We start from the raw sequence: 27,438 nt of genomic DNA, 5'->3' as shown, positions 1-27,438 counted from the left end.
GCATATTTCCTATCTGGCTGATTTGGTAGTTATCTACCATGGTGATCTGTGGCAATGACAGTGGACATCCTTGTTTTATTTCCAAATTACAGGGAATGTACCTTATTTACAGCATAAGGTATGATATTTACTGTGAGTTTCTACTATGTGGTGAACATTTTTATCAACTTAAGGAAATTCTTTAATTTTTAGAGCTCTTATAAAAACAGGAATGGTTATTAAATTTTATCAAATACTTTATCTGACACCCTTAAAAATAGTTACAGGTTTTTTTTTCATGCAGTATAAGAGTTAATTACAAAAACTAATTTCTTACTGTTGATCCATTCTTGCATTCCTGGGATAAATCCTCTCTCTTTGGTTTCATTAAAAATCAATATACTACTTAGGATTTTAGGATATCTGTAAGTGAGTCAGGACTGTACTTGGTATCAGGGTATGTTAGTCTCAAAAAAGATAACATAAAAAGGGAGAAAAGTATTTTGTTCTATGACCTCACACCCTACAAAAAGAATTTACTTTAATTTAAAAGTTGCGATGCTACCAGTTAGGCAAAAAAATGAAAACAATATATATACTGTCTATCCAAATCACTTATAAAGGAATTTTATAAGAAGGAGCCAACAGAATGGCATTTAAGTGCCCTTAAGCTGACTGGAAGATAACTGAATTATCTTTAAAAATCCAGCAAAAATACGAAAAACCCAACCAGTAATGGAGTGAGTCAGTTACAATCTTAGTGAGGTAAAGTCACAGGTCTATTTAAATTAGATTTTAAAAAGTAATGTCATGAATTGAACCAGATGTCCTGGTAAAGGAAATGAATCCTTCTGTGGCTATATGGCATAAAAGAATCAGAGTTTTAATCCCAATCCAAAATTATTTCATAAATAATTACATTAAGAATATAGACAACCATTTCTTTGGTGGCTGTCTTTTATTCCAGTAAGATTCAGAACAATATACAAAAATAATGAAACCCATTATTCTGTGCCAGTCAAGCCCATATTATTAGCAGTTTTGTGTTAAGCTTAGGAATAGGTTTTGTAATTACTGGGACAATCTATATATATTTGGCATATCAGAGTACATGTTAGATGCAAACTGTAATCTCAGTAAACTGACTTTCAGAGTTGGGAATTCTTAAGGTAAAAGGTATAATAAAACTTCACTAGTTTTATAAATAGTGTTATATGGCTTAAGAGAATTTAAAACAGGCCATTTTATAACTCAAGCTTTATTAAGTAGTTTGTGTATTTGGGGAAGTGTGCTTGATTAAGACTTACAACATACTTATAATTTTGGCAATTATATTTGACTAGCAAAGCATCCACTTAATCTAGACTTTCAAATAAAATTATTCAGATACTAAAATTCTGTAATCTTTAATGTGGCAAATGATACACTGACTTTTATAAGTAAGAACTGCTTTATAAAAATTACCTGAACAAGAGCATAGAAGATCTTGAAAATTTGTTTCTGGATGAGGACAGACTGATCAGACTGATCAGAAAGAAGCTGGATAAAACGGTCCTTTAGAACTGGCAGGAAATGTTGCATTGCTGCTACCAGTGGACTCCGCTCCTCTGGTTTCTTGTACCTTTGGGTAGGAATACAAACTAATTCTGTAAGAATTTATTCCAAAATTTATATATATGATATAAATGTAAACTACTTGTTTACAAAATATAAGCAAATACTCCCTAAGCAAGTTTAGAGCCTTACAAAGAAAAAGAAAAATCTACCATTGAAAACCACAAGCAAAAAAAGGAACTTGAGAGAAACCTCAAATAATAAATATATAAAACTTACTAAGCATTTATCAAGAGGTCAATAATCTTCAAGGCCCCATTAGGATACTAATTTATGTAGTTTGAGGAACTGAGGAAAAGAAATTAAGTATTTTTCCCAGTGTTCACGTCTAGGTAAGAACCTCAGAAGTCAAGATCCAGGGTCCAACCTCTGAGCCCAATTGCTGTATTTCTCTAATTGTGAACATTAATATAGGCATACCTTGTTTTATTGCATTTTACTTTCTTGTGCTTTGCAGATGCTGCATTACAAATTGAAGGTTTGTTGTAACCCCGAGTTAAGCAAGTCTTTTGTCCATTGTCCCAACATTTGCTCATTTCATGTCTGTCACAGTTTGATAATTCTTCCAATTATTTTAATATTTTTGTTATTATTATATTTGTTACAGTGATTTGTGATTGGTGATCTTTGATTTACTATTATAATTCTTCTGGGGTGCCATGAACCACACTCATATGAAATGGCAAAATTAATAAATAAATGTTTTGTGTGTTCTTTGCTGCCAACTGGCAGTTCCTCCATTTCTCTCCCTCTCCTCAAGCTATTTGCTGACACACAACAATATTGAAATTAGGCCAATTAGTAATCCTTCCAAAGGCTCCTAAGTGTTCAAGTGAAGAAAGAGTCACACTTCTCTCACCTTCAATCAAAAACTAGAAGTGACTGAGCTTAGTGAGGAAGGAATGTTGAAAGCTGACATAAGCTAAAAGATAGGCCTCTTGTGCCAAAGACTTAGCCCAGTTGTGAATGCAAAGGAAAAGCTCCTGAAGGAAATTAAAGTGCTGTACCAGTGAACACACAAATGATGAGAAAGCAGAAGAGTCTTACTGCTAATGGAGGAAGTTTTAATAGTTTGGATAGACTGGATCAAACCAGCACAACATAATCCCTTATCCAGAGCAAGGCCCAAACTCTCTTTAATTCTATGAAGGCTGAGACAGCTGAGGCTTCAGAAGAAAAGTCTGAAGCTAGTAGAGGTTCACTTATGAGGCTTAAGAAGACATCTCCATAACAGAAAAGCACAAGGTGAAGCAGCAAGTGCTGATGTAGAAGCTGCAGCAGGTTCTCCAAAAGATCTAGTTAAGAAAATGACGGTGGCTACACTAAACAACAAATTTCAATGTAGATGAAACAGCCTTCTATTGGAAGAAGATGCCATGTACAACTTTTACTCCTAGAGATAAGTCAATGCCCAGCTTCAAAGATTTAAGTGAAAGACTGACTCTCTTGTTAGGGAACAATGCAGCTGGTGACTTTAAGTTGAAACCAATGTTCTTTTACCATTCCAAAAGTCCTAAGGCCTTTAAGAATTATGATAACTCTACTATGCTTGTGCTCTATAAATGGAGCAATAAAGCCTGGATGACTCACATCTGTACGGTTTACTGAGTATTTTAAGTCCACTGTTAAGAACCATTGCTCAGAAAAAGAGATTCCTTTCAATATATTACTGCTCACTGACAATGCACCTGTGTCACTCAAGAGCTCTGATAGAAATGGACAATGAAATAAAAGTTTTCATGCCTGCTAACACAACATCCATTCTGCAAATTACTCAAGCCATTTTGACTTTCAAGTCTTATTTAAGAAATACATTTTATAAGGCTATAGTTGCCATAGATAATGATTCCTCTGATGGATCTGGACAAAGTCAATTGAAAACCTTTTGGAAGAGATTCAACATTCTAGATCCTACTAACAACATTCATGATTCATGGGAAGAGATCAAAATATCAACATTAACAGGAGTTTGGAAGAAGTTGATTCCAACCCTCATGGATGACCTTTGAGGGGTTCAAGACTTCAGTGAAGGAAATAAATGCAGATGTGATGCAAATAGTAAGAGAACTACAATTTGAAGTGAAGCATGAAGATGTGACTTCAAATTTTGACTGCTGCAAAAATCTCAGGATAAAACATGAGATTTTGAATGGATGAAGAGTTGCTTTTTTTGGATGAGCAAAGAAAGTGGCTTCTTGAGATGGAATCTACTGGTGAAGATTGTTAAATAACAAAGGATTTAGAATATTACATAAACTTAAGTAATAAAGCAGTGGCAGTGAGTATTTCAGAGGACTGACTCCAATTCTGAAATAAGCTCTACTGTGGGTAAAATACTATCCAATAGTATCACAAGCTACAGGGAAATAGTTCATGAAAGGAAAAGTCAATAGATGAGGCAAACTTCATTTCTGTCTTATTTTAAGAATTGTCACAGTCACCTACTGCAACCTTCAGCAACCTGCACTCTGTCAATTAGCAACCATCAGCACAAGGCAAGATCCTCCACCAACAAAAAGATTATGGATCACTGAACACTCAGATGATGGTTAGTTCAGCAATAAAATATTTTTAAATTAAAGTATGTACACTGTACTTTTTAAAAAAGTATGTACTTTTTAAAAGACATAATGCTATTGTACACCTAATAGACTATAGTGTAAACATAACCTTTATATTCACTAGGAGACCAAAAAATTCATTTGACTCACTTTTGATCTGGAACCAAACCTTCACATTTCTGGGGGTATGCTCGTACAACTGAGGAGCTACAATGATTTGGCTTTTAAACATTAGCAGCTGATCAATATGAAATCAATTATATATTACCGCCTTTAAGTAATTTACATACCAACAGCATTAAGGCAGAAGTGGCATCTAAAAGCTAAAAGCACCATAAACCAGAAGTTCATTTGTGACCAATTTGGCAACAAAGCACAACCTCAACAGGCTATTTATGATCTTCATTTATCCCATCTGGAGTGAATTTTCACATATTTTATAGCAGATATAATAATAATGTGCTTGATTACTGGGTACTGGTACAGATCTCAATAGGAATATTATGCAACATGTATTATGTGAACAGTTACCTTTCTAAAATCTGAAAAATCCTGAATTCTGAATCACATTTTAATCCAAGGATGTAAGTAAAGAATTGCTGACCCAACTAAGACATTTCCACACAGATTTCTTAGCATTTTAGCAGTATTGTTAAAAGGTCTGTTGTTGTTTTTAAATAAATAAATGAATTTATAGTTCAGAACAATGGGAAAGAAACCCCAGTGTTCATTATTAAGGAGTCAGTAGGCAGAATACCTTTGCAAAGTACAGACTAGTGGTTAAGAAGTCATTATTTTAAAAGGCACACCTTATCTTTTTAGATTAGATAACTGCTTTCATTTGGTTTTCCCTACTAGACTTCAGTTTTATCTGGTAGCCTTTTTGAAAGGTCATTTAAGAATTGGATATCTGAGCACATTTTCTAAAAGGTAAAGGTACATGATCTTAAAAGGCTGGATTCTTTTTTCCTACTGGATGAAATGAGAACCAGAGTAAATTGCCAAGAATAAAAAACAAGAGAAATGTTCATGCTAATAATGACTGAGACTATTAAACAACCAACAGATTATTTTACATACTATTTCAATGTGCTGAGATATTACAACTAGCATACATTTCAAAAGATTATTTGTACATTTCTTTTAGTCACTAAAACAGTAACAATTTTTCAAAGGGAGCCATTTCCACTCTCCAACTGATTGTATACAAATTATAATAATTATAGACAACACTGCCTTTTAATAAAAGTAAGAACTGTATTATGTATCACTCTCCATTTATGCAACCCAGCTGATTACCCATGTAAGAGAGTTTGAATACCCATTCCATGCTACATCATCTTCTTTCCTACTTTCCCTTCTCTACTATACTGAGTAGTAGACTGGAAGTTGGGTGGCACTAGCCACTAATCTATGCTAGTGGGTATGAAATAAATTTATGGTAGGAAACAAATCACTATCCCATAAGACCTGAAAGTATGATACTAACAAAAGCTTACTATCACAAGGCTGCAGTGTTTCAATCTGATGCGCCACGATCACAGGAAATCCTTAAATACTAGCCCATTACTTTTCCATTAAAAAGAAATCTTCAATAATTCATCAATATCTAAAAGATCACATCTAAATTCCCCATCATGGCATTCAAAACCCTCTTTAACATGGTCCCAATTTACCAATCCAAAATTATTCCCAACCTCTTAATGGAAATTATACTAATTAGTGGTCCCTCACTACCCACTAAAGATAGTGTCTCTTTTCCACCTGTGAACCTTTCTTTGTTCATACTACTATATATAGTGTGGCATGCCTTCCTCTTCAACTGCTCCTTCTGTTCTCCTTCAACTTAGAAGCATTTCCCAAGGATCTATTCCCCTGCAGGCCACCACAACTTCCAACTTCTCCATGAATTTTCTTAGAACTGCTTCAGTCCACACAGATCCCTTGTGAACAGCTTGTGCTCCACAATCAAACACTGGCTGAAAATGAACTGAATTCCAATACTGTAGCAGTCTCCTATGTCTCCCATTTTAAAAATCCCTGTCAGAATCTCTCCTGCTAAGACTATAGGACAGGAGAGATTTGAACCTCCTCAATGACGACAGCTTATTGTTATTCTCTCTCATTTTAGTCACCCACTTACCAGAACTACAACAACTGGCACTCTGACAGAGGTTGGAGCAACAGCTGGAACATTCCTTAGCAGGAAGATCGGTAGCTGGTGGGAACACAAGAAAACACCAGTACCAATGCTGTAAATGGTATATTTCTCTCCTGCTTAGAATTAAAGCAGCAGTTCATCAGCTACTTTGAGCTGGGACCCAAAAAGGGTACTGGAGGTTAACTACAAGCCCCAGAATTACAGGGCTCACAATGGCATCTGTGTAGCTGTTAGGATTGGAAATAAAGCCACCATCATGGTGTAAGTGTTCCTCATGCCTTCCTCATAATTTTCTAATATCAAAACTTTCAAGTACCTACCAATTTCATTACTTTCACCACACACTTGAGGAAAATCCCTTCAATATTTAGATTACTACTTTTAGTGTTGTATCTCAACTTCCAAGGTTTTTTTTTCTGTTCCCCAAACCCAGATCTAAAATGATCCCTTGGCCTAAAATCTTTCTTACTGATATTAATTACTTATATGCACTATAATTTGCTCAAATATGCAAACACTGAAACAGGTTTAACTAGAGAAATGAGACTGAGAATCTCTCAAAACATAATGATTTTTAATGACCATATGAAATTCCAATATATTCTTCCAAAAGAAGTAGAGGTAGGTTCTTGAAACTTAGCAAGGACCCAAATTAAGATAAAAATTCACAAAAAGTCAGAAGTAATAAATAGCTCTAATGCCCAATGTACTCTGATCCCTTCCTATTTTATAAAAAGCTTATCTTTAGGCCTTTTATCAATACAAATTGAGGAGTTAAAGACAACTCCATTTTTGAATTGGGAAACAAATAATGATCAAGAAAAAGGGCACAAAAAGTTTCTTAGTTGAATCAACACAAGAGACTACAGAATTAAAATAAGAATGCTATTTCAAAAAGAAAACACTGAATCAAAACCAACATGTAACTTATTAATTTTAACATATATAAACAAATGTAATTTTAGAAGTCCAAACAAATTACCTTAATTTTCCTACTTCTCAAAACTCTATAGGAATTGAGAGTGACACTTACTCATAATTTTTCACAAGTTGATAAAGGCAAAGAAGAATTCCTAGCCAACAAGCACTGTTATCAGACTGAAGATAAAAGCCAATTTTGTCCACAATGGCAGTCCAACGACTTGGATAATCATGTTTGATGATATGATGAATGCATGTAGTAAGCTGCACCCTGAAAGTAAAATATAAACAGTAAGGAGGAAGAAATGCCTCTTAGATAAAATTTTTGCTAACTCACACACAAAAACGGCCTTTTAGACAAAACTGACCCAAAACTATCTGTTCCCACTGACTTAAAAGAAACCCAACAAATATTAAAAATGCAGGTGACTTTATTTTTATTTTTCATCCTTATCAACTGAGTAGTTTCATTAAAACATCAACTATTCTCATTAAAAAATCTGCAAAATCATATAAAAATAAGAGCTTTCAGATAACAGAAGTCTAACAACAAAGTACATGGCAGCATTTTATAGTTGTCTTCACCCCCTTTCATCTGATCATATTATTTTTCACAAAAAACTTCTGATTTTATAAATGCAAAATTCAATTGCAGTAAGAAAATAAAACAAAAAGAAACTCTCCTGTAACAACATTTGCTTAACAGTTTTCTGCTAGATGACAGGTGTGTATATTCTGAAAAGATCCCTTTCATTTCCCCCCCAAAACCCAAAAATTACACACCTGCAACAATGGGTAAGTTTAAAAATACATAAATATATACACACACACACACACACACATATATATATATATACCTTATGAGCTCAGGAGAGTGGATAATGGCTTCTACAATATTTTCTCTAATACAATGTCGATCTTCTTCTGGAATAGTATATGGGGATATATCCCCTGGTGCCGTTTCCCGATCAGGCCAATATTGTGTTATCATATTTTTCAAATAGATAACACCTAAAATACAGATCAATTTGACAAAAAAGTATTTACTGTAAAAGCACTGTGACTATCATAAGGATCCAGACTTCAATTTATTTCTTTTCAGACCATTATTAGTAAAGCTATCCTTTTAAAACATAAAACACTACATTCTATTATTTTCAAAGTTGATAATCAAAATATCAAATTCAATATTTAGCTACAGTAATCACCCACAAAGTTATCAAACATACAGCCTAAGAGAAGTCTGCAAATAAGCACACTACGAACAAACTTGTTAAGACTTTTAACATCACATTTATTCATAACACTTTTTATCTTGTTTTCTGTAGGAAAGCTACTAAGGTTAGTTTTTACCAAATCGGTTTTCTAAATGATACCTCTGTAGACAAAACCACATAAACATACCAATATAGTTTCCAAAATAAATAACACTGCCGTACACTGAAGGTTTGTGCCCCTCCCCCAAATTAATATTGAAATCCTAACCCCCAAAGTAAAGGTACTGGGAGGAAGGCCTTTGGTAGGTGTTTAGGTCATAAGGGTTCCACTCTCAAGATTTGGATTCAATGCATTTATGAAAGAGACCCTAGAAAGCTTCCTCTTCCTCCCCTTTCCCTTGAGAGGTCTTATAAACCAGGAAGTGGATCCTCATCAGACACCAGACCCACTGGTGCCTTGATCTTAGATTTAGCCTCCAGAACTGTGAAAAATAAATTTCTGTTGTTTGTAAGCCATCCAGTCTATGATAGTTATAGCAGCCCAAACTGACTAAGACACACTAAAGGTGGTTATTTTTACCACAGAAAAGTTACAGTACATAAAGACTTGTAGTTTGTAAACCTAAGCATTTCAATTATATTTCACAATCACACCACTTCATATTTATGTTATGTTATGGGAGAATTTGCTGTGTTCAAAAACTCTATCACTATTTTCCATTAGCTATCATACTGTTATCATGCACATTGCTAGTTAACTCAAACTAAAACTAGATAGCTAACAGTGCTGTTTATCTAGCCCTCTACCCCCAAATGATGTGGGAGGGGAGAGACCCTTAATCACAAATGTATAGGATATGTAGTAAAGGGAAATTATTAAAAATGAATTAACTCCTAAATTCTGCAACTCTTCTCTGATTAGTAATTAACTCTTACCTGGATTCCTAAGCCTATCTAAATAAGGTAACTGATACAACTATGATTTTTATATTCTATACTGCTTTATCTTAGGAATTAAAATACCCTATCTTATGATATCTCAAAAGATTAAGACTATACATTAAAATATCCCTCAAAAAAAAAAGTTTTAAGATAAACTATACCTATAGTAAAGAAAAGTGACTCTATATGGGACTGACATATTTCAGATCAATACTATTCCCAGAATTTTGATTCTTTAGCTCAAAACAAAATGAAGATCAAAATTAGGACTTAATAGATACCCACGTCTTCTGGATACAGCCACTGAGTATTTCTTTTTTATCATAATGCACAAAGAAATGAGGTATGTATGCATACTCATTTGTACAATTATGATTTGGTGTTTTAAAAGTTGCTTGGTCTAATAAAACACATACACAAGTGAGAACTGAACTTCAACAATCTCACGATTCACAATCTACTCCATTCAAAATGCTTGAACGCTATCACAAAGATAGAATGAATCTATCTTTCAAAGTCTAGCAGTTGAAATCAGCATATACCATACACTACAGAGTATCATTCAATTTTACAAGGATTTAATTTTCTTTGTTAAGGTATCATTGATATACAATCTTATGAAGGTTTCACATGAACAACACTGGTTACAACATTCACCCATATTATCAAGTGCCCACCCCAATTGCAGTAAGTCTATCAGCATAGTAAGATGTTATAGAGTCACTACTTGTCTTCTCTGTGCTCTACTGCCTTCCCTGTGTGCCCCTTACATTATATGAACTAATCACTATGCACCTTAATCCCCTTCTTCCTCTCTATGCACCCACCCTCCCCACCCCCTTCCCTTTGGTAACCTCTTGTCCCTTCTTGGAATCTGTGAGTCTGCTGCTGTTTTGTTACAAGGATTCAATTTTTAAAGTAATGATTATATTTTAAAACTTTTGACCAATTCCATAGTTTGGTTGCTTCTGTTTTTGTACATATTAACAAACAACCTTTAGTGCAGTTTAATTTTGCTAATACATATAATCAAGTATCTAAAACATGTTATGGTCCCTCCTAAATGCCAAACTTCCAACATCTTGGTAAAAAATTGAGATTTAAATGCAAAGATTCTTATCTAAAAAATAACCAAGTAGAAAAATGTCAATTTCACCAGTAAAAGAGAAATGACAATTAAAATAATCAAAGGAACCTTTTTCTACATAATTGGAAAATTTTAAAAGATTTATTGCTAACCATAATCCAGTGAAATCACTGTATTTTATGGGCACAAAAAGTGTTCCATTATTGTTACTTATATATACCAATTAAAAATAAATCATAAACAAAGTACACTCATTTACTAAGTACCTTCAGGATCTGCAAATAAAGTAACAAGACATTAAAAATGTGAATCCATTATTTTGCATACTAACAGGTAATATCAGTAGTGTACCACATTTTCAGACTTTATTTGGTATTGAAGGAATTGTTCAATATATTGCTGAAACCAGAAATAAGATATACAGTATCCCCCCAGCCCCCACACCCATTCAAGGCTTTGCTTTCCAGTTTTGGTTACCCATGGTCAAACAGGGTCCAGAAAGAGGTGATTCTCCTGACTAATCATCAATGGTCAACAGGAGCCTAATGTCATGTCATAATGCCTATGTCATTCATCTCATTTCATCTTATTACCTCACATTATCTCAAGAATTATTTTGAGACAGGGAAAGAAAGTCCACATTCGTACAACTTTTAACAGTATATTTTTATAACTGCTCTATTTTATCATCAGTTTAATTGTTGTTAATCTCTTACTGTGCGTAATTATAAATTAAACTTCATCACAGGTACATATGTATAGGAAAAAACAGAACAGCATACATAGGGTTCAGCACTACCTGCAGTATCAAATATCCATCCACTAAGGGTCTTGGGAAGTATCACTGCAGATAAGAGGGACTTACTATATTAATTTTTAAATGGTTAAAGTAAAAGAGTAAAAGCATAAGCACAAAAGCTGTTGCTAAGATACACACCTCTGCATAAACAAAGAGATGTGTATCTTAGATTCATCCATCAGAAAGGGAAACAGGGAACAGACATAATCTTTTATAAACCCAATTGATTTCTTAATTCAAGTGAATAACACATTCCTTTAAACTCTGCCACCAAATATCAAGGCACTTGCTGTTTGTAGTAAACACACAAGGGTAAACCAATTTCCAGGGAAGAAAAATCACTGAATGGCCATCCCAAGATATTTCTGCTATTCATTTTTAACAACATAATTTACATACACCCAAAAAAGTAATTCAGGAAACTTGCCTGCCTGTCTCACAGGTAAATCCAGTTGTTCCGACATAGTAATCTGAAGCAGTGTTGAAACAAAATTCAGAGATTTGTGTGCCTACAAACAAACAAAAAAAATATGGTTTAAGTTTCTGCAAATAAATATCCTCAGTAGTCTATTCCACTGCATGGCTAGCACAAAGGCTCTGTTAGTTGGTCTCAGCTTTATTTCCTATCACTTAACTATAATAAGCTCAAAAGAAATGGATAACCTTACTCCTCAAACATTCTGGACGTTTGCATTTGCTGGCACACTGCTGCACTTCCCATTTAGCCCTACTTGCATTCTTACCCTACATTGGTGGCAGCAGCTCAAAAACACTATCCTCTCCAATTTCCCCAAATCAGTAATAACTTCCCCACAAAGATGTTCTATTATGTGGCTAGACACAAACTAAATCAGTAAAAATTAACAGCCTGGGGGATGGTTTCCAAGGTGCTAATGTTTTACTTCTTAATATGGCCATTTATATAAGCATGTTCACTGTGTGAAAACTAATCAACGGGACCCTTAAGATCACTTTTCTGTATGCATGTTATAGTTCAATGGAAAATTAAAAACCAATAGCTATGAACATATAGTAAAAGCAGAATATAAACTATACAACCTAATAAACATATTTATATGACTGTACAATGCAATATATACAAAGAAGAATGACATACCGAAAATGCTAACATAGTTATCTCTAGGGTGGTGGGATTACAGAGGATCTGTTCTTTCTACATTTTCTAATTTCCTAATTTTGTGTTATGGACCTGGGTCACTTTCATTAAGTACAAAAAAGTTACTTAGTGATTCCTAAACTTGTCATATTTGCTTCTTCTTTTTTAAAAAACTGAACATTGAAGTTAAATCCCTTCTTATATGTTTTCTCAGTTTATTTCTCTCTCTCTCAATAACTACCACCTATGTTAACTCCTTTTGGTCCAAGTTTTAGTATTTTTCTGCACATGTTCACATGAACAACAGTGGTTATTATTTTAATTTCCTCTTTACAGACCTTCCCTCCAAACATTCTACAAACACATCCTTGAAAAATTTCCCTTTGGATATAAAAAATTTCTTCCATCTAAAGATACTTTATATACCTTATTTACTTAGGTGTTCTTGGTGCAAGACTCTGCCAGGACCTGAGAATAAAGGGTTAGACAAGACAACAAGGCTCTATGACCTCTCAGAAACTTAAGAGTTTAGTGAAAGAAAATAAGATAATCAAACAGGTAATTGAAATAAAGTATAATGGGAGAAGTAGAGAATGCTATGGAAGAATCAAAAGAAGTTTCCTAACCCAGAAGTAATGCTTAAATTTAAGACCTGAAAAGGAGTAGTTAGGTGGATGAAGGGGAGGTATTTGCCCTTCCCTCCTATTCTAAATAGATCTGAAGTTAACTGCTATCACTTTCTCCAAACATCCTTCCACCTAACTCAATTCATACACCATTTTTCCTGGTCCCTTCTCAGTGTTTGCTGGTTTCTTATCCTTTTTAATCTATAAATGCTAGAACTGGTGTCACAATTCAGTCATAGGCCATCTTTTCCACTACCCAGCTGATTTCATCCAACCCATCTTTAATACTACCTACAGGTCAAATATGTTATTTCCAGCCCAGATCCCTCTAACAGACCTTATTTAACATGCCTACCTTCATTATTTCACAGGCTTCTCAAATTTATCATGTTCAAAGCATCTTTTTCCCCAAAAGCTGTGACTCTACTTCCTTGGGCCCCCTCTCCCAACCATTCTCATCACTATCCTGTTATTCATGTCTGAAACCTGAATGTCATCTTTAATACATCCCTCTTCATCCCAATTCAATACATGATGCCCTGTCAATTCTACGTCCAAAATGTGTGCATAAGTAACACGTAACACTATCTACTTTCTCTATTTCCATCAACACCAGTCTAGTCCAAGTGACTATCATGTCCCAGACTCCCTGCAACCATTCTCCATTTAGCAGCTAATGATCTTGAAAATTGTACACTAATCCCTCTTAATCAAACCTTTTACCAACTTCCTCTATTTCCCATAGCCTATAAGGCCCTACATTATCTTGCCCCAACCAATTTCTTCAGCCTTATTTATAGAAATTTTCTCACCCCTCACTGCCCCACCTTGCCAGCCTACTGTAGGTTCTTTAAACAACATAAGGCCCATTTCAGAATCTTTGCACATGCTATGACTTTCTACCTACAATACTACTCTCTCCAATGATCCACCAGAGTTAACTGGTTCACATACTCACATTCTTTGAGCCTCAGCTTAAACATTTCCTTGAGAAGCCTTTCTTGACTATCACTCAAGCTAAAGTAAGGCTATTATTCTCATATGTTTTTTTTCTTTCATAACATTTATTACACATTTGTAATTATTGCATTTGTAGACTGACTTTATGTCTGCCTTTCCCATTAATTAGGCTTTAAACTTCACTGAGAACAACGACTGTATTGTTTGCACATCCAGTTCCTCATATGATTTTTAAATGAATTTTACTGAATGAATCAACAACAAAAGCCTTGGAAGTAGCTGTGACAACCCAGGCAATTAAGAGTGAAAAAGGGCATATATATTTAAGGGGCAGACAGATGAGCCCACAAAGAATACTACTAACCAATTATTACTATGGCACTGTTTAGACCATTTATATTACAAGAGTATATACCTTATCTCCTGCACCAAAATGTGAACTACAGGAATGGACTGCTAGAATAAACAGTCTTTGGTTATAAAGAAAAGTGATGCCACTTCCTACATTTTTAAGTCTTGAGCAAGTTAATTCAGCAAGTCTTAATCACACACAAAAAAATGGTATAACAAAATCTACCTCACAGGATAGCTGTAGGAATAACTACAGTATGGAAAATATTTAAGCAAATATCAAGACATAACAAATATTCTGTTGATAATATATTCATATACAGCAGAATCTCATCTTTTCTCAGAGTACATTCTAGAGTTAGGACATAAGAATATTGCCAAATGACTTTTCAGCTCCTTAAAATCACCCATAAAATACAGCATATGTTGTTTAATCCACAGTTAACTATCGAATCTACAGTTCATCTCTTCTGAGGTCCCAATACTGCAGTTTTTCCTTCTGCATTGAGAAAGACTGCTTTCTACGACTGGAACACCAAATGAAATTGTTGGTTTATGTTTAGGAGTCACGTTAAAGCAACAAAAACTATGACAGCCACCACTGTTTTTGTTGGCTGAACACACAGCTACAAAGAAGTTCAAAGTGAGCATATGCCACTCACTGCATCACCCTTAAAAAAAAAGGAAGTACTCCATAAATGTTACATTAGCAAAGAACCTTTATCAATTTCTAACTTCTTTATCAACTTCTAAATATAAAAAATAAACCCAGAAGAATACTTGAAGGAAACCAAGGTAAATCTTTTTATCATCTCGTGGGGAAAACCTAAACATGACACCAAAGGCTGAAAGCCAAGTAGCTTTAGTGTCAGTAGATAAAAAGTAAAGCTTTTATATGGCTCCCCCTCAACAGTATAAGTAAAAAAAAAGGAAAACACAACACTTGGGGAAGAGTTCACCACTCCCTCCACAACAAAAACTAGCAAATATGTGCAGGCAAATTACAAAATTAGTACAAGTGGACAAGACAGTCCTACCCCAGAATATATACAATATACAATACACCAAAGTGCTGGTGAGGATGTGAAAAAAACGGAACTCAAAGAGTACTGGTGGACAGTATAAAATGGTACAACCATATTCAAAACTGCACCTTCTAACATGTACCACCTTACAACCTAGCAATTTCACCCTTATAAACGCAAAAGAAACGAATTCTTCTGTCTACCATAATACCTGTTTGCTGACAAGTGGATCTAAAACCAAACTGGATAATTCATGTAATACTATACAGTAACTTAAAAAAATAAAGCCAACCTGTAGAACCAAGGAATGTATTATGAGTCTCAAAAACATGTTGAGAAAAAAGCCAGACTACCTGGGTACATACCACATGATTCTATTTATATGAAGTTCAAGGAAAGGCAAATCTAATCTACAGTTAACAGAAGTCAGAATAACGGTAATCTGAAGGAGGAAAGGTATTGATTGGGAAGAGTATCAAGGGAAAGATCTAAGCCAATAGAAATGTTATACATATCTTGTTCTGGATGGTGGTAAAAAATGACTGAGTTGTACATATTTTTGAGCTTTGTATTACATGTAATTAAAAAAAAGATCAACAAGACTCCTTTTACCTGAACATTCACAGCAGTGTTATTCATAGTACACCAAAAGTACAAACAACCCACATGTCCATCAATAGATGAATGGATAAGCAAAATGTGGCAATATCAATACATACAATGGATTATTATTCCGTTAATAAAAAGAACGAAGTACTTTACAAGTCATGCTATAACATATATGGACCTTAAAAACATTATGCCATTTTTGAAGCCAGTCACAAACGACTATACATTCTATGATTTCCATTTGTATGAATATCCAGAACTGGCAAATCTATTTAAATATAAAGTAGCTTAGGACTGGGGGCTTGTGGAGGGGAATAGGGAGGGGGTTTGCTAATTGGTATGGAGTTTCTTCCTGGGGTGATGAAAATGTTCTTGTGGGTTGCATAACTCTCAATATACTAAAAGCCACTGAACTGGATACTTTACATGGCTAAATTCAATAAAGTTATAAAAAATCAAAACAGACTGAAAATAAGCATTTATGATTTTATGCCTATTATTTTAAGGCAATTTGACTGCTTCAGAAACGAAGTATAAATCTGAAAAGTACAATTGAGAAAAAAGTGTTACTTTCATACAGCTAAACTAGACTAAGGGTAATAAGCACGAAAAGATATTTCTGTCAGAGGAAATAACAAAAGAAAACTCAACCTGGGACATCTATCTACTCGTACCATACAAATTTCCACCCAGCTGAAATCTCTAATGCAAGAATACCTTTATCTCCTAAAGGTAACAAATGGATTAAGCATTAAGTACTACATGCCAGAGACATCAGATTCTTAAGAAAACTGAGACAGAATGTAGATCAGCAATCGCCTGAGGCTGGGATAGGGGATTAACTATAAATCAGAAGGAGGGATTTTACTGGGTAATGGAAATGTTCTGAAACTGCACTATGGTAATGGTTGTACAATGCAAAAAATCTAAAAAATCACAGATTTATATTTAAAACTGGTGAATTTTATGATAAATTACATCTCAATTTAAAGTTTAAAAATGGAAGAAAACAACCCACCATGGATCTACAGCTATAAAACAGATCAAATAAAGACATCCATTAACTGTTCAAATTAGGAAAGACCATTCTTCTAAACATTGAATAATCTCTTAACTTTCTGACATTCATGGGCATAGCAAACTACCACATATTTAAAAGAATTTGTATCACATATTAACTATTATATTTATTATGATATATTTAGATCTTTATATTATTATAGTTTAAAAAACTGAAGTAAAAATGTTACTAGCATCAGTCTTTATCACAAAAACCCTTAAAATTTGAGTAGTTATGGTATTTTTCTCAATGTTTGGCAAACATTGATACAGGCCTCAGAAGATGCTATCATCTTTTATATGAGTCTAGGTAGAAATGTTAACTTCTGGATGCTGGCACTAATTACAGGACCATCTTCAAGCTCCTGGCTACTAGCAGTCAGGGATGGAACAAAATCAACAGATGGGTCATAATACATCATCAAGTAGAGCTAAAATTACTAATACTCAAGTTAAAAGCTGCTGACCGTAACAAAACTACCTTTCTAGACAACTTCTTACTTTCTCATTATTTGTCATCAACCCAGATAATTTGACATTCACCCTTAATCTATCTCAATAAATTCTTCAATGGCCCAACTCCAACTCCTTTAACTCCCCTTCACTTACTGGTACTTACAGGGTGTCAGGCATTATAGAGACAACAGATTACTATCAAGTAGATTGGGAGATTAATTCTAAGTGGACTAAGAGGTAACATCTTGAGTTAGACCCTAAAGGACTTAAACCTACAGAGATGGGGAGAAAAGATTTCTGAAAGAAAATGAAGGATGGGTTATGTTAAAAAGAATTATTAGGAGAATCAAGACAATTGTGGAAGATAAAACTGAAATAGGTAAATTGTGATCACATAAAGATCTAATAAGTATGAGCTTTTAAAAAAGTTCTACACGATCAGGTCTATGCTGTGGGAAGATAAGGTCTTGAAGCAGTATTAAGGATGTCATTCTAGGACAGATAACTATAAGCATCACAGGTGAAACACGATTATTACAACAGTTAATAACAGCTGTGAAAAACTTTTTACTTCACAGGCAGCTTTCCCCGCTCCTCCCAAAAAGCCTAATGTTCTTACAAAAGAAAAATATATATATATATCCCACATAAACAATTCACCCCTGACCCTACTACACTTTTTACCTGCAATCTTATCCCCACTCCTTACTAGCACCTTACTAGCACTGCAATCACCAACCCTGTAAGGAGAAATTGCTCTCTGAGGTTACTAGCATTTTTAAAGCTTTTTCCCCAAAGCTTTTAACCTCTCTCACTTGGAAATGTCAACAATTCTTTCTTTTCCTAATAGCTTTTAACTTTTTATGAAAGTAATTCATGTTCACTAGTAGCAATTTAATGAAATTCACTTAAGAAATAAGGAAACTAAATTACAACCAAATCTCGTTACTTGAAATTCCTTTTCTTGGCTTCTTCCTACTTTTGTGCCTAATTTTCCTTTTCCTATGTTTCACAAGTCCCCAAAACAGGTACAGCCAAAAGTGTAGCCCTCCAGCCCACCCCACACTATGAACCACACTCCCCCTTCCTCTCAATTAACCTACAGAAGAAAAATCAATTTTCCATTGCTTCTCTCTTTCCTGAACTTCAGTCCCACATTTCCAATACCCCATCAGTGTCTCCTTGATGTTTACCATCTCCTAAAACCAGACTTTAAATCTTAAGCCATGTTGTCTCCAGTTATCAGTTTCCCCTCTAGACCCACATTTTCCAATGTAAATCACCTGTTGTCAGTATCTCTTAAAGCTAACTTTTTAAGAGGTAACTTTATCTCTCTCCATTGGAATGCAACCAAAGAGACTTTCAATAGCTACTGCACTTTACACCATTTATAGAGACGGAGATTAAAGGGCACTGTGACATTAGAGTTTACATAAAATGAATACAAACAAACAATTTCAAGAACCAAGGGTTTCTAACCTTTCTGCTTTACTAAAGAATTTGACAAAGGCAAATGCTGTATCTATTTTACCTACATGAAATATGAAGCACAGTGAGGTTAAGTCATCATGGTAGTAGAATCAAGAACAGGCTGAAGTTCTCCAATGTGTCCTGCCTTTCATCAAGTAAAAGTAATACTTAAATGCTTTCCAACTAAGGATTTTTAAAAGAAATTAATAATGAATTACTTAGTAAACAAGTGAAAAAACCCACTTTAAATCAGACTCATCATTAATGTGCCACTGACAGAAACACATTATAAGTAAAATGATATATGCATCTACTATATTTGAAAAAGAAAACTGTTTTCTTACAAATAATATATGATAACTTTCTTTTAGATCTCTAACACATGGTGTCACTGAATAACTTCCTAACATCCAAAGTATCCAGGGACTTTGCCTCTTCCAAATTCAAAACAGTATCTACTTCACCATATTCCTAATTAAGGAATGGTACCTGTTCAGTCTACAGACTACCCTTGTCCTCCAGAAATATACATTATATTCTCATAAATATTTTGCTAAGTTTCTAGACATGCCAAATTGTCCTATAAACAGACTGTCATTTTGCATTTTTGAAGACCCAAGATTTTCATTAACATTTCTTAAATACCCTTTTCCTCCAGAAATATATATTATATTCTCATATTTTGCTAAGTTTCTACACATGCCAAATTGTCCTATAAACAGGCTATAATTTTGCATTTTTGAAGACCCAAGATTTTCATTAACATTTCTTAAATCTTTTAATAAAATGAAATCAAATTAACCATTTATAAATGAAACATTATTTACAGTAGTAACAGCAACCATATGTGAAGATCCCTAGAAGTTACTTAGGGTAGTTCATAACTTTAAAAGATAAACACAAAAAACCAAGAAGTTCATCAAAGCTAAGTCCACTTACTTTTTCAATGAAGTATGTGAGAAAGCATCTCTGCCTAACATAACTGCTTTACAGCATATTAAGCTTAGGAAATGAGGGTTTAAAAGGTTTCTAGGTAAGCCTTCTAATTTCACGTAGGGCATTTTTCTTGGCTGCAAGTATAAGAAAGGAGGGAATATTGAGGCTTGAGATCATATCCACCTTAACCAAAGTCAGATTTAATACTTTTCTCATCCAAGACTTACACATCACTCTCTTATAGTCCTGACCACATGCATTATGAGGTTTGCGTTGACTCTGGAGCTTCAGAAAAGCAGGAATCATGAATTTCTTTGCATTAGCCACTTAGCTCGGTGCCTAGCACAAAGACATCTGCTATTAAATGAACCAGACTGGAACTGTCATTCAAAATAAATATTTCAAAAAGAAAGTTTTCCTGACATTACATTTATAACTTCAGTTCAAATGTAGGCTTCATGAGAGGCCAGGACTTTGTCTTGTGTACAGTACTGGATCCCCATGATCAAAAATAGAAATAGTATTTGCCACATGGTAGATACTCAAAGTTTTTTTCAAGTACTTAAAAAATAAACAATTATTTGTTGAGTACCTACCCTCAGCTAATATCGCAGAGTTAAGAAAAATGAAAAAAAAATATTGATCCAAAAATTTTATTTGCAATGGAGATAAATTCAAGTTCAATGAACTTTTTAGAGTAGAAGAGGGAGGTCATCAAGTTCAAATAAAATTAAAATAAAATGTAAGGAGGGACATAAGACTAGGAGTGTTTTGAGTTCACACAGTACCACAGAAAGTCAAAGTAGGAAGAGATGGCATTTTAGACAGGATTGATGAGATTTATGAATAGGAAGTTTTAGGTGCTAAGAGCTTAAGTGGAAGAATGAGTGGTATGAATAAAGGTTTGCATATTGAATGTTTCCACCAAAGAACACTGGCAGCCAAAACAGGAAGAGAGCAGAGAGACTGCTGTCTATTATAAAAATCTGCCAAAAACCTTCAGAGATGTTTTATCTTTTGATCTTAGAAAAAAGAAACAAGTTTTTCTGAGAACATGTGTGTGTATACATGTAGAAAGGACAGTTTTTGTATCCCCAAGAGTAGTCTCTGGAACATAATATATATACAATGTTGAATGAATAAATACCAAATGTCACATATTTTAGACTACCTAAACAAATTTTTAAAAAGTGTACTTCTAGATATAAGTCAGTCTTAAAGTACAGAATTTAAATGAGAAGTGTCAGATCCCTATAACACAAATCTAAAGAGTTAAAGATGAGTATTCTTAACAATTTCTATTATTCAAGTCCTTACTTCTCTTTGCATTAAATACTTACAGAGAACCTATAATGTGCCAGGCACTGTGCTTATAATTGTGCCCATTTTCACGTTACAATAATGCTATGCTATCTACTGGTGATGTCAGTGTCCAAAGAATATGTATCTATGTTCTTTCTCCATTAGTGTTGGCCATTTTCCACTGAGATGTACAACTACTGAATTAGTAGACTAAGACGGGAAATAAAATCTATGGCATATTGGACTGGTTTATCAATTGGCACTTCTGAATAGTTCAAATAATCTGGAGAGAATTTAGCAGATGCCAAATACTTTACAAAAATATTTTGTAGGCATCATCTTATTCAAACCACTAACACAATGACATACACATTATTACTAATTTTCATTTTATACATAAAGAAAATGATGCTTAGCTTTTGTAGATACCCCAGCTGGTATAAAACTCTCCAGCAGTTTACAAAAACAAATGACCAAGGGGGTTTCAATTTATATCCAAGACTACTTGTATTTTTTAAAATTAAGGTATCATTGATATACAATCTTATTAAGTTTTCACATGAGCAACACTGTGGTTTCAACTTTCACTCATATTATCAATTCCCTACCCAACCCCACTGCAGTCAATGTCTATCAGCGTAGTGCTATGAAGTCATTACTTGTCTTCTCTCTGACTACCTATATTGTGAGTGCTAATTATAATGCCCCTTAATCCCCTTCTCCCTCCCTCCCCACTTACCCTCCTCAAACCCTTCCCTTTGGTAACTGCTAATCCCTTCTTAGAGTCTGTGAATCTGCTGCTGTTTTGTTCCTTCAGTTTTGCTGCATTGTTAGACTCCACAAACGAGTGAAATCATTTGGTACTTGTCTTTCTCTGCCTGGCTTATTTCACTGAGTATAATACCATCTAGCTCCATCCATGTTGTGGCAAATTGTAGGATTTGTTCTCTTTTTATGACTGAATAATATTCCATTGTGTATATGCACCACCTTTTCTTTATCCATTCATCTACTGATGGACACTTAGATTGCTCCCATATCTTGACTACTGTATATAGTGCTGCGATAAACATAGGGGTGCATATGTCTTTTTGAATCAGGGATCTTGTTTTCTTCAGATAAATTCCTAGGAGTGGAATTACTGGGTCAAACAGTATTTCTATTTTAGTTTTTTGAGGAAACTCCACATTGCTTTCTACAATGGTTGAACTAATTTACATTTCCACCAACAGTACTACTTGTATTTTTTAATGGTTTTCTCTAGTCTTTGAGGCAAAGCTTGTTACATGAAGATATTTTTTAACTTGGGACATGATGATGAATTCCAAAATTATAATGAAGTATCAAAAAAAAGGTCAAAATCATAACATACTACACACCAAGTCAGTGCAGAATACTAAGTCAGCTGTATCTAGAAAATACCTGCCAAAGAGAGTCCTAACTGTGGGTCTCTAAACCATCTAATGGAACTTTCTAAATTTTATCTATATGTAATATAAAAACATACTGATACCCTAAAAATCCTTGAAGTGGGTGGTGGTACAACAGAGCTAAAGCCTATACTGTATTTTATTACAACAGGAAGTCAGAAAGTCTAACACTGAGAAATCAAAGAATTGCAGCAATAAGACAAAAATTCATGGCCTCATGAAACTCAGTAATTATACTAGGGAGAACAGTAAGTAAAATATGTATAATAAGTCAGTACTATAGAGAAAATTAAACAAGTGAAGGGAGATGGGGAATGTGGTAGTTAAGTAACTCCTTAGTGATATGGAGACAGCTGAACAGTGATAGTGAGAGAGAGTAAGCATGGGAGATGACAGAGTAAAAGGGGGCCCAAGCAGATGAACAGTTAAATGCAATCACTCTGAGAGGCAGAAGCACTTTTCTTTTGTTAACTATCTGCACTATAATACTTTGATAACATTTACAATTTTCACAGATTTAGCTGAAGACATCCATTCAAATGTCAATGATCTTTTTCTTTTAACTAAACGAACTAAAACAAAGCACCAACTGAATGAGACATCATGGAATGACTGGTTCATCCTATGTTATCCAAAGCAAGAAAAGCCGACCAGAAATAAAATGTTACTTCCTCATTCTTACTACAGTCAAGCTTCTTCCAAGACTTATTGAAATCTATTTCCTGAATCAAAATTCTGCCACAAAAAGTTAAAGCAAAACGTATTCAATTGGAACCTCTTCACTGAAATGGAATGAAGATTAGAGATCAGAATATTCTATCAACAGAAAATTTTCCTTAGGAAGATTACTCAGAATTTTAGGTGTAATAATTAAAAGAAATTTGCAAAATGCAAACAGCTAATAATCACAGAAATACAGGCCAGATACCAAATTTTTTTGGCAGAAAAGATAAGCAGTGTTCATTATTCCAGGGTGTTCTAAAACCATAATAGCAGCTTAACAGTTAAGTATAAAAATTCTTTGAATACTATTTTGATTATTTATCTTCCAAAAACTAGCTTGTGAAATACCCCAGCTCTCTATTACATGTCAATGTCTATAACTAGATAGTCAATACCTGCTTGACAAATAAATGAATTTCAAATTTACAGGAAGTATTACTTATCCAATTTTTCTACAAAGGAACTTTCAAATAATTTGTACAATTAAAAATCACATGAAAGTATGTTTAGCCAAAATAATGTGTTCTTAGATAAAGGTCAAGGTAGAAATCACTAAGACTAAACTTGTAGAATGTCTATACTTACACATGCATTAATACTTCATAAAATAATTTCCACTATCACAAAAGGGATCCATAACTTTCTCCACAGTTCAGTAATGGTTAAAAGTGGAAAAATGTTTGAATTCACTATCTTATATCCAAAAGAAAACTAAGCTCCTCCCCCAAGGTGACTTTGAATTTAAGAGCATCTTAGTTTAATCTAATGATGGTTCATTTACATATAGATACAACTCTTTTTTAAAAAAAAATTACATTTAATTTGTCTAAACTCTGTGGGCGGTCTTAAAGTATAACATCTTTGAAGATAGAGATCTCTAAAACAGCATTGTACACTGAAGGTGTTCAACAGGAATACTGTGCCTTCTAATAAGTCAATACAACTAACGTTTTTTGATGATTTACCTACTAGCTAAGAGAAGCATAAAATAAGTGAATTCCTACTTTAAAGAGGGATTTTTTTACATTTAAAAAATGTACAGTAAACCTCACTAAAGCTGACAAATTCAGTAGTACACCAAAATAAAATTAACTGGCACAGGACGTTGGAGCGGTCCTTTTAAGTACCCTTTAAAATACTAAAATATAGCAAGTCGCAGAAATTTATAAACAAAGAGTGAAACTGGAGGTAGTAAATATACCCACATAATAAGATTGTTTCCCAAGGTGTGATTCCCCCAAAATAAGGGAATATTGAAAACAACCCTCAGCGAGTTGATAGAGCTTTGGCACGTTTCACAGCACTGACTTACTTTGTCTCACCTGACCATCACAGCAACACTGTGGCCTGATTTTATGAATGGGAAAAACTCAGCATGAAAAGGTTAGCGACTTGTCCAAGGTCAGGCAAGAAATCGGTGGTTCAGCTCTACCTAGAAGGGTGCACTTCACATGACACTTTCCACTACACAGCCTGCCTCCCCGACTGTAGCATTTTTAGAATAGAAGAGCAATCAGGCTCATTTGGATATCCCGCACTACCCTCGCCCTGCCTAGGAGGCGGGGGTTTGCCTCTGAAAGCTTTCAGCTGAAGAGGAGAAAGTTGTGCAGGTCACTGATCAGCTCACTGAAGTGACAAGCTGACAGGCGCAGCCCCCAACGGACCAGTTCTGCATTCCCAAGAGTCCCTCCAAACCCAGCGCCAGCTAGACTGCTCCCGGAAATGTCTGAAAAACCTTCTAGTGAGTTTCGCCCCCTCCTGGGCGCGATGAACGAGCTGGGAATGAGCCAGAGGGCGGCCGGCCACCCGAGCCAGCCATGTGTCCAGCCCGTCACGCCCGCCTCGCCACAGCCGGTTCCTCATGCCTCGACCGCAGCCAGAGGCCCAGCTCAGGATACGACCCAAAGGCTGCCTTGGCTGCCACCACCACCGCAGCAGCCTGAAGCGCCCCGGCGTGGCACTAGCCGTCAGATCACCGCCCCACCCCTCCAGTTGGACCCCCTCAGCGACGCCGTCCGCGCCTCTGCCCAGGCCCGGAGGGTTCGGCCTGCCAGTTAGTCCGTTCGCCCGCCCGGCGTCCTTACTTCATTGAGCTGGCGCTCCGCGGCCTCACGCAGGGCTGGGTCCATGGTGCCCCGCAGGGCCTCGATAATGGTATTGGGGTCCATCGCGGCGCGCACTCGGTCAAACCCGCGGCTCGGGTACTACTGGGCCAGGAATAGCGCCGCTCTGCGCACATGGACCTGCCGCGCTCCGCAGCGGCAACCGGCGCGAAAGGAAAGAGAAGCGCCAAGGTCCCGGATAGAACCTCTTCTCCTCGGCTTGGAGGCGGGAGATGCTCCAGCCACTTCCTGTCGGCGCGCCCGCGGAGCACCTTGGGAGATGTAGTCTACCTGTGCGGTCCGCTGCGCACGTGGCCCTGAGCTGTCGTCCCTACTATTGAAAAAGTCTTGCTATTCAGAAAGGTAATATGTCCAGACTCCACAGAAAGAAAATTAAAACCATTACAAAGATTGTACTTGATAATATGCCTATGGCGACGATAGGTGAATCTGATGAAATCCATTGCTAGTTGCTATGTAATTAAGGAAATCTTTTGAAAAGAAATTTGAGGTGTTTCTAGATGCCATAAAAATGTTTATAATCTCTGACCCAAGTAATCCATTCACGAGACTTTCCTAAGGATAACACAAATGACTGAATGACCTTGATGTGTGAAAGGTATTTATCACATTACACATTTATAATATGTAATATTTACCATTTACCAAATGGTAAAATGATGGCTTTATACTGAGTATCCAAATTTTGGCAGGAACTTCTAAATGCAGAATAAAAACATAATCCCTATTAAAACCCATCTTCTTTAAAACAGTTAAAGAAAGAGTTCCAGAAAGATTAAATAACTTGCCCAAGGTCACTTAGCTATTCACAAGACATTCACCTAGGATTTGAAACCCAGGATGTTTCTGTTTTCATAGTTTTCTTTTTCTCCACTGAATCATTGTGCTTTTCAAAAGAAATGTAGGACAATATAGGAATGGTTAAGCAAATTACAATAATCTAAGTAAATTTTTCACAGCCATTACAAATTACAAATATTATATACCTTGTAACAAAACAAAACATCTATGTTAGGATATGGACAAAGACTGGCAAACAAGGCTGGCAAGTAAAAGAGATTGATATACTAGTAAAGTGAGATTTTGAGTAATATCCTTTCATACCTGTGTGTGCTCAATAAATAAATGTGTGAATATTAAAGGAAAAACTGCTCTGTTAGTAGACATGAATAGGTAACTTTAATTCACTCTTCCAATTCCCAGTGCCACAGCCAATATAGATATCTATAACTCCTCCAGCAAGGTTAGTCTGAGGAATTCAGAAAAGTAGAAAACATAGGGTTTCAGACTTGATTTTAAACTGGGATGGGATTAGACAAAAATCAAGAAGAGATAAAGAACAATGCAAGGGTGATTTCGTTAATTAATCTTACAAACAATGATTTTATTGTTCAAACAGAAAAAAAACCATGTCTGGCTGCAGGGTAAGAAAGAGGAAAGGTGGGGTTCAAGGAGTGACAATTATAGCTAGAAGAAAAGGGAATGGAAAGAATTAATCTTCCCTTTATATCCCTCCACTGGAGGTTTCTGTTGAGTGAACAACAATGACAAAGGCATTTTAAGGCCCAGACTGAGCCTGACTGGATTTTGTCAGGATATCCCATAATAACTGAAACCCAACACATTCTATAATTCTTATTAGGCCTTTTTCAGGTATCCCAGACATTTTAGACAAAATTTTTCATGAAATTTAGTTTTTTCAAAAAGGTATTCATATTTATAACTAAGTAGAATTCATTTTTACATCTTGGTAAGATTTTTGCTCTAAACAATTCAAAATGTAGGGGGTAACAAAAGACAAGGAAACTAAGAAAAAAAGCTATTGATTAAGTTCTGAGGCATGTACAAATTGTGCTGCCTTGGGTAAAACATCTCACTGTCCCTCATTTTTTGTTTCCATCTGTAAAATTACTAAATAATCCTATCCCAAGCACCCAAAATTATTCTGAGAATCAAATGATGTTGGAAAG

At 35.2% G+C, this 27,438-nt stretch overlaps 1 protein-coding gene across 2 annotated transcripts in view; it reads right to left on the bottom strand.

The window, feature by feature from the left end:
• IPO7 (importin 7) overlaps nucleotides 1–25,676 on the bottom strand; it is a 55,862-nt gene extending 30,186 nt beyond the window's left edge. For both annotated transcript variants that reach the window (XM_017651170.3, XM_073216167.1), the window contains exons 1-5: nucleotides 25,430–25,676; nucleotides 11,709–11,790; nucleotides 8,094–8,247; nucleotides 7,349–7,507; nucleotides 1,444–1,600 (exon numbers count right to left, since the gene is read on the bottom strand). In XM_017651170.3, coding sequence (XP_017506659.1) covers nucleotides 1,444–1,600; nucleotides 7,349–7,507; nucleotides 8,094–8,247; nucleotides 11,709–11,790; nucleotides 25,430–25,513 — 636 coding nt within the window. In that variant the 5' untranslated portion in view covers nucleotides 25,514–25,676. The remainder of the gene's footprint in view (nucleotides 1–1,443; nucleotides 1,601–7,348; nucleotides 7,508–8,093; nucleotides 8,248–11,708; nucleotides 11,791–25,429) is intronic.
• Between the last annotated feature and the right edge of the window lie 1,762 nt (nucleotides 25,677–27,438).

Source organism: Manis javanica, chromosome 11, assembly GCF_040802235.1.
Source record: "Manis javanica isolate MJ-LG chromosome 11, MJ_LKY, whole genome shotgun sequence".
Classification (NCBI taxonomy): domain Eukaryota; kingdom Metazoa; phylum Chordata; class Mammalia; order Pholidota; family Manidae; genus Manis; species Manis javanica.
This window is presented reverse-complemented; position numbering and strand designations above follow the sequence as displayed.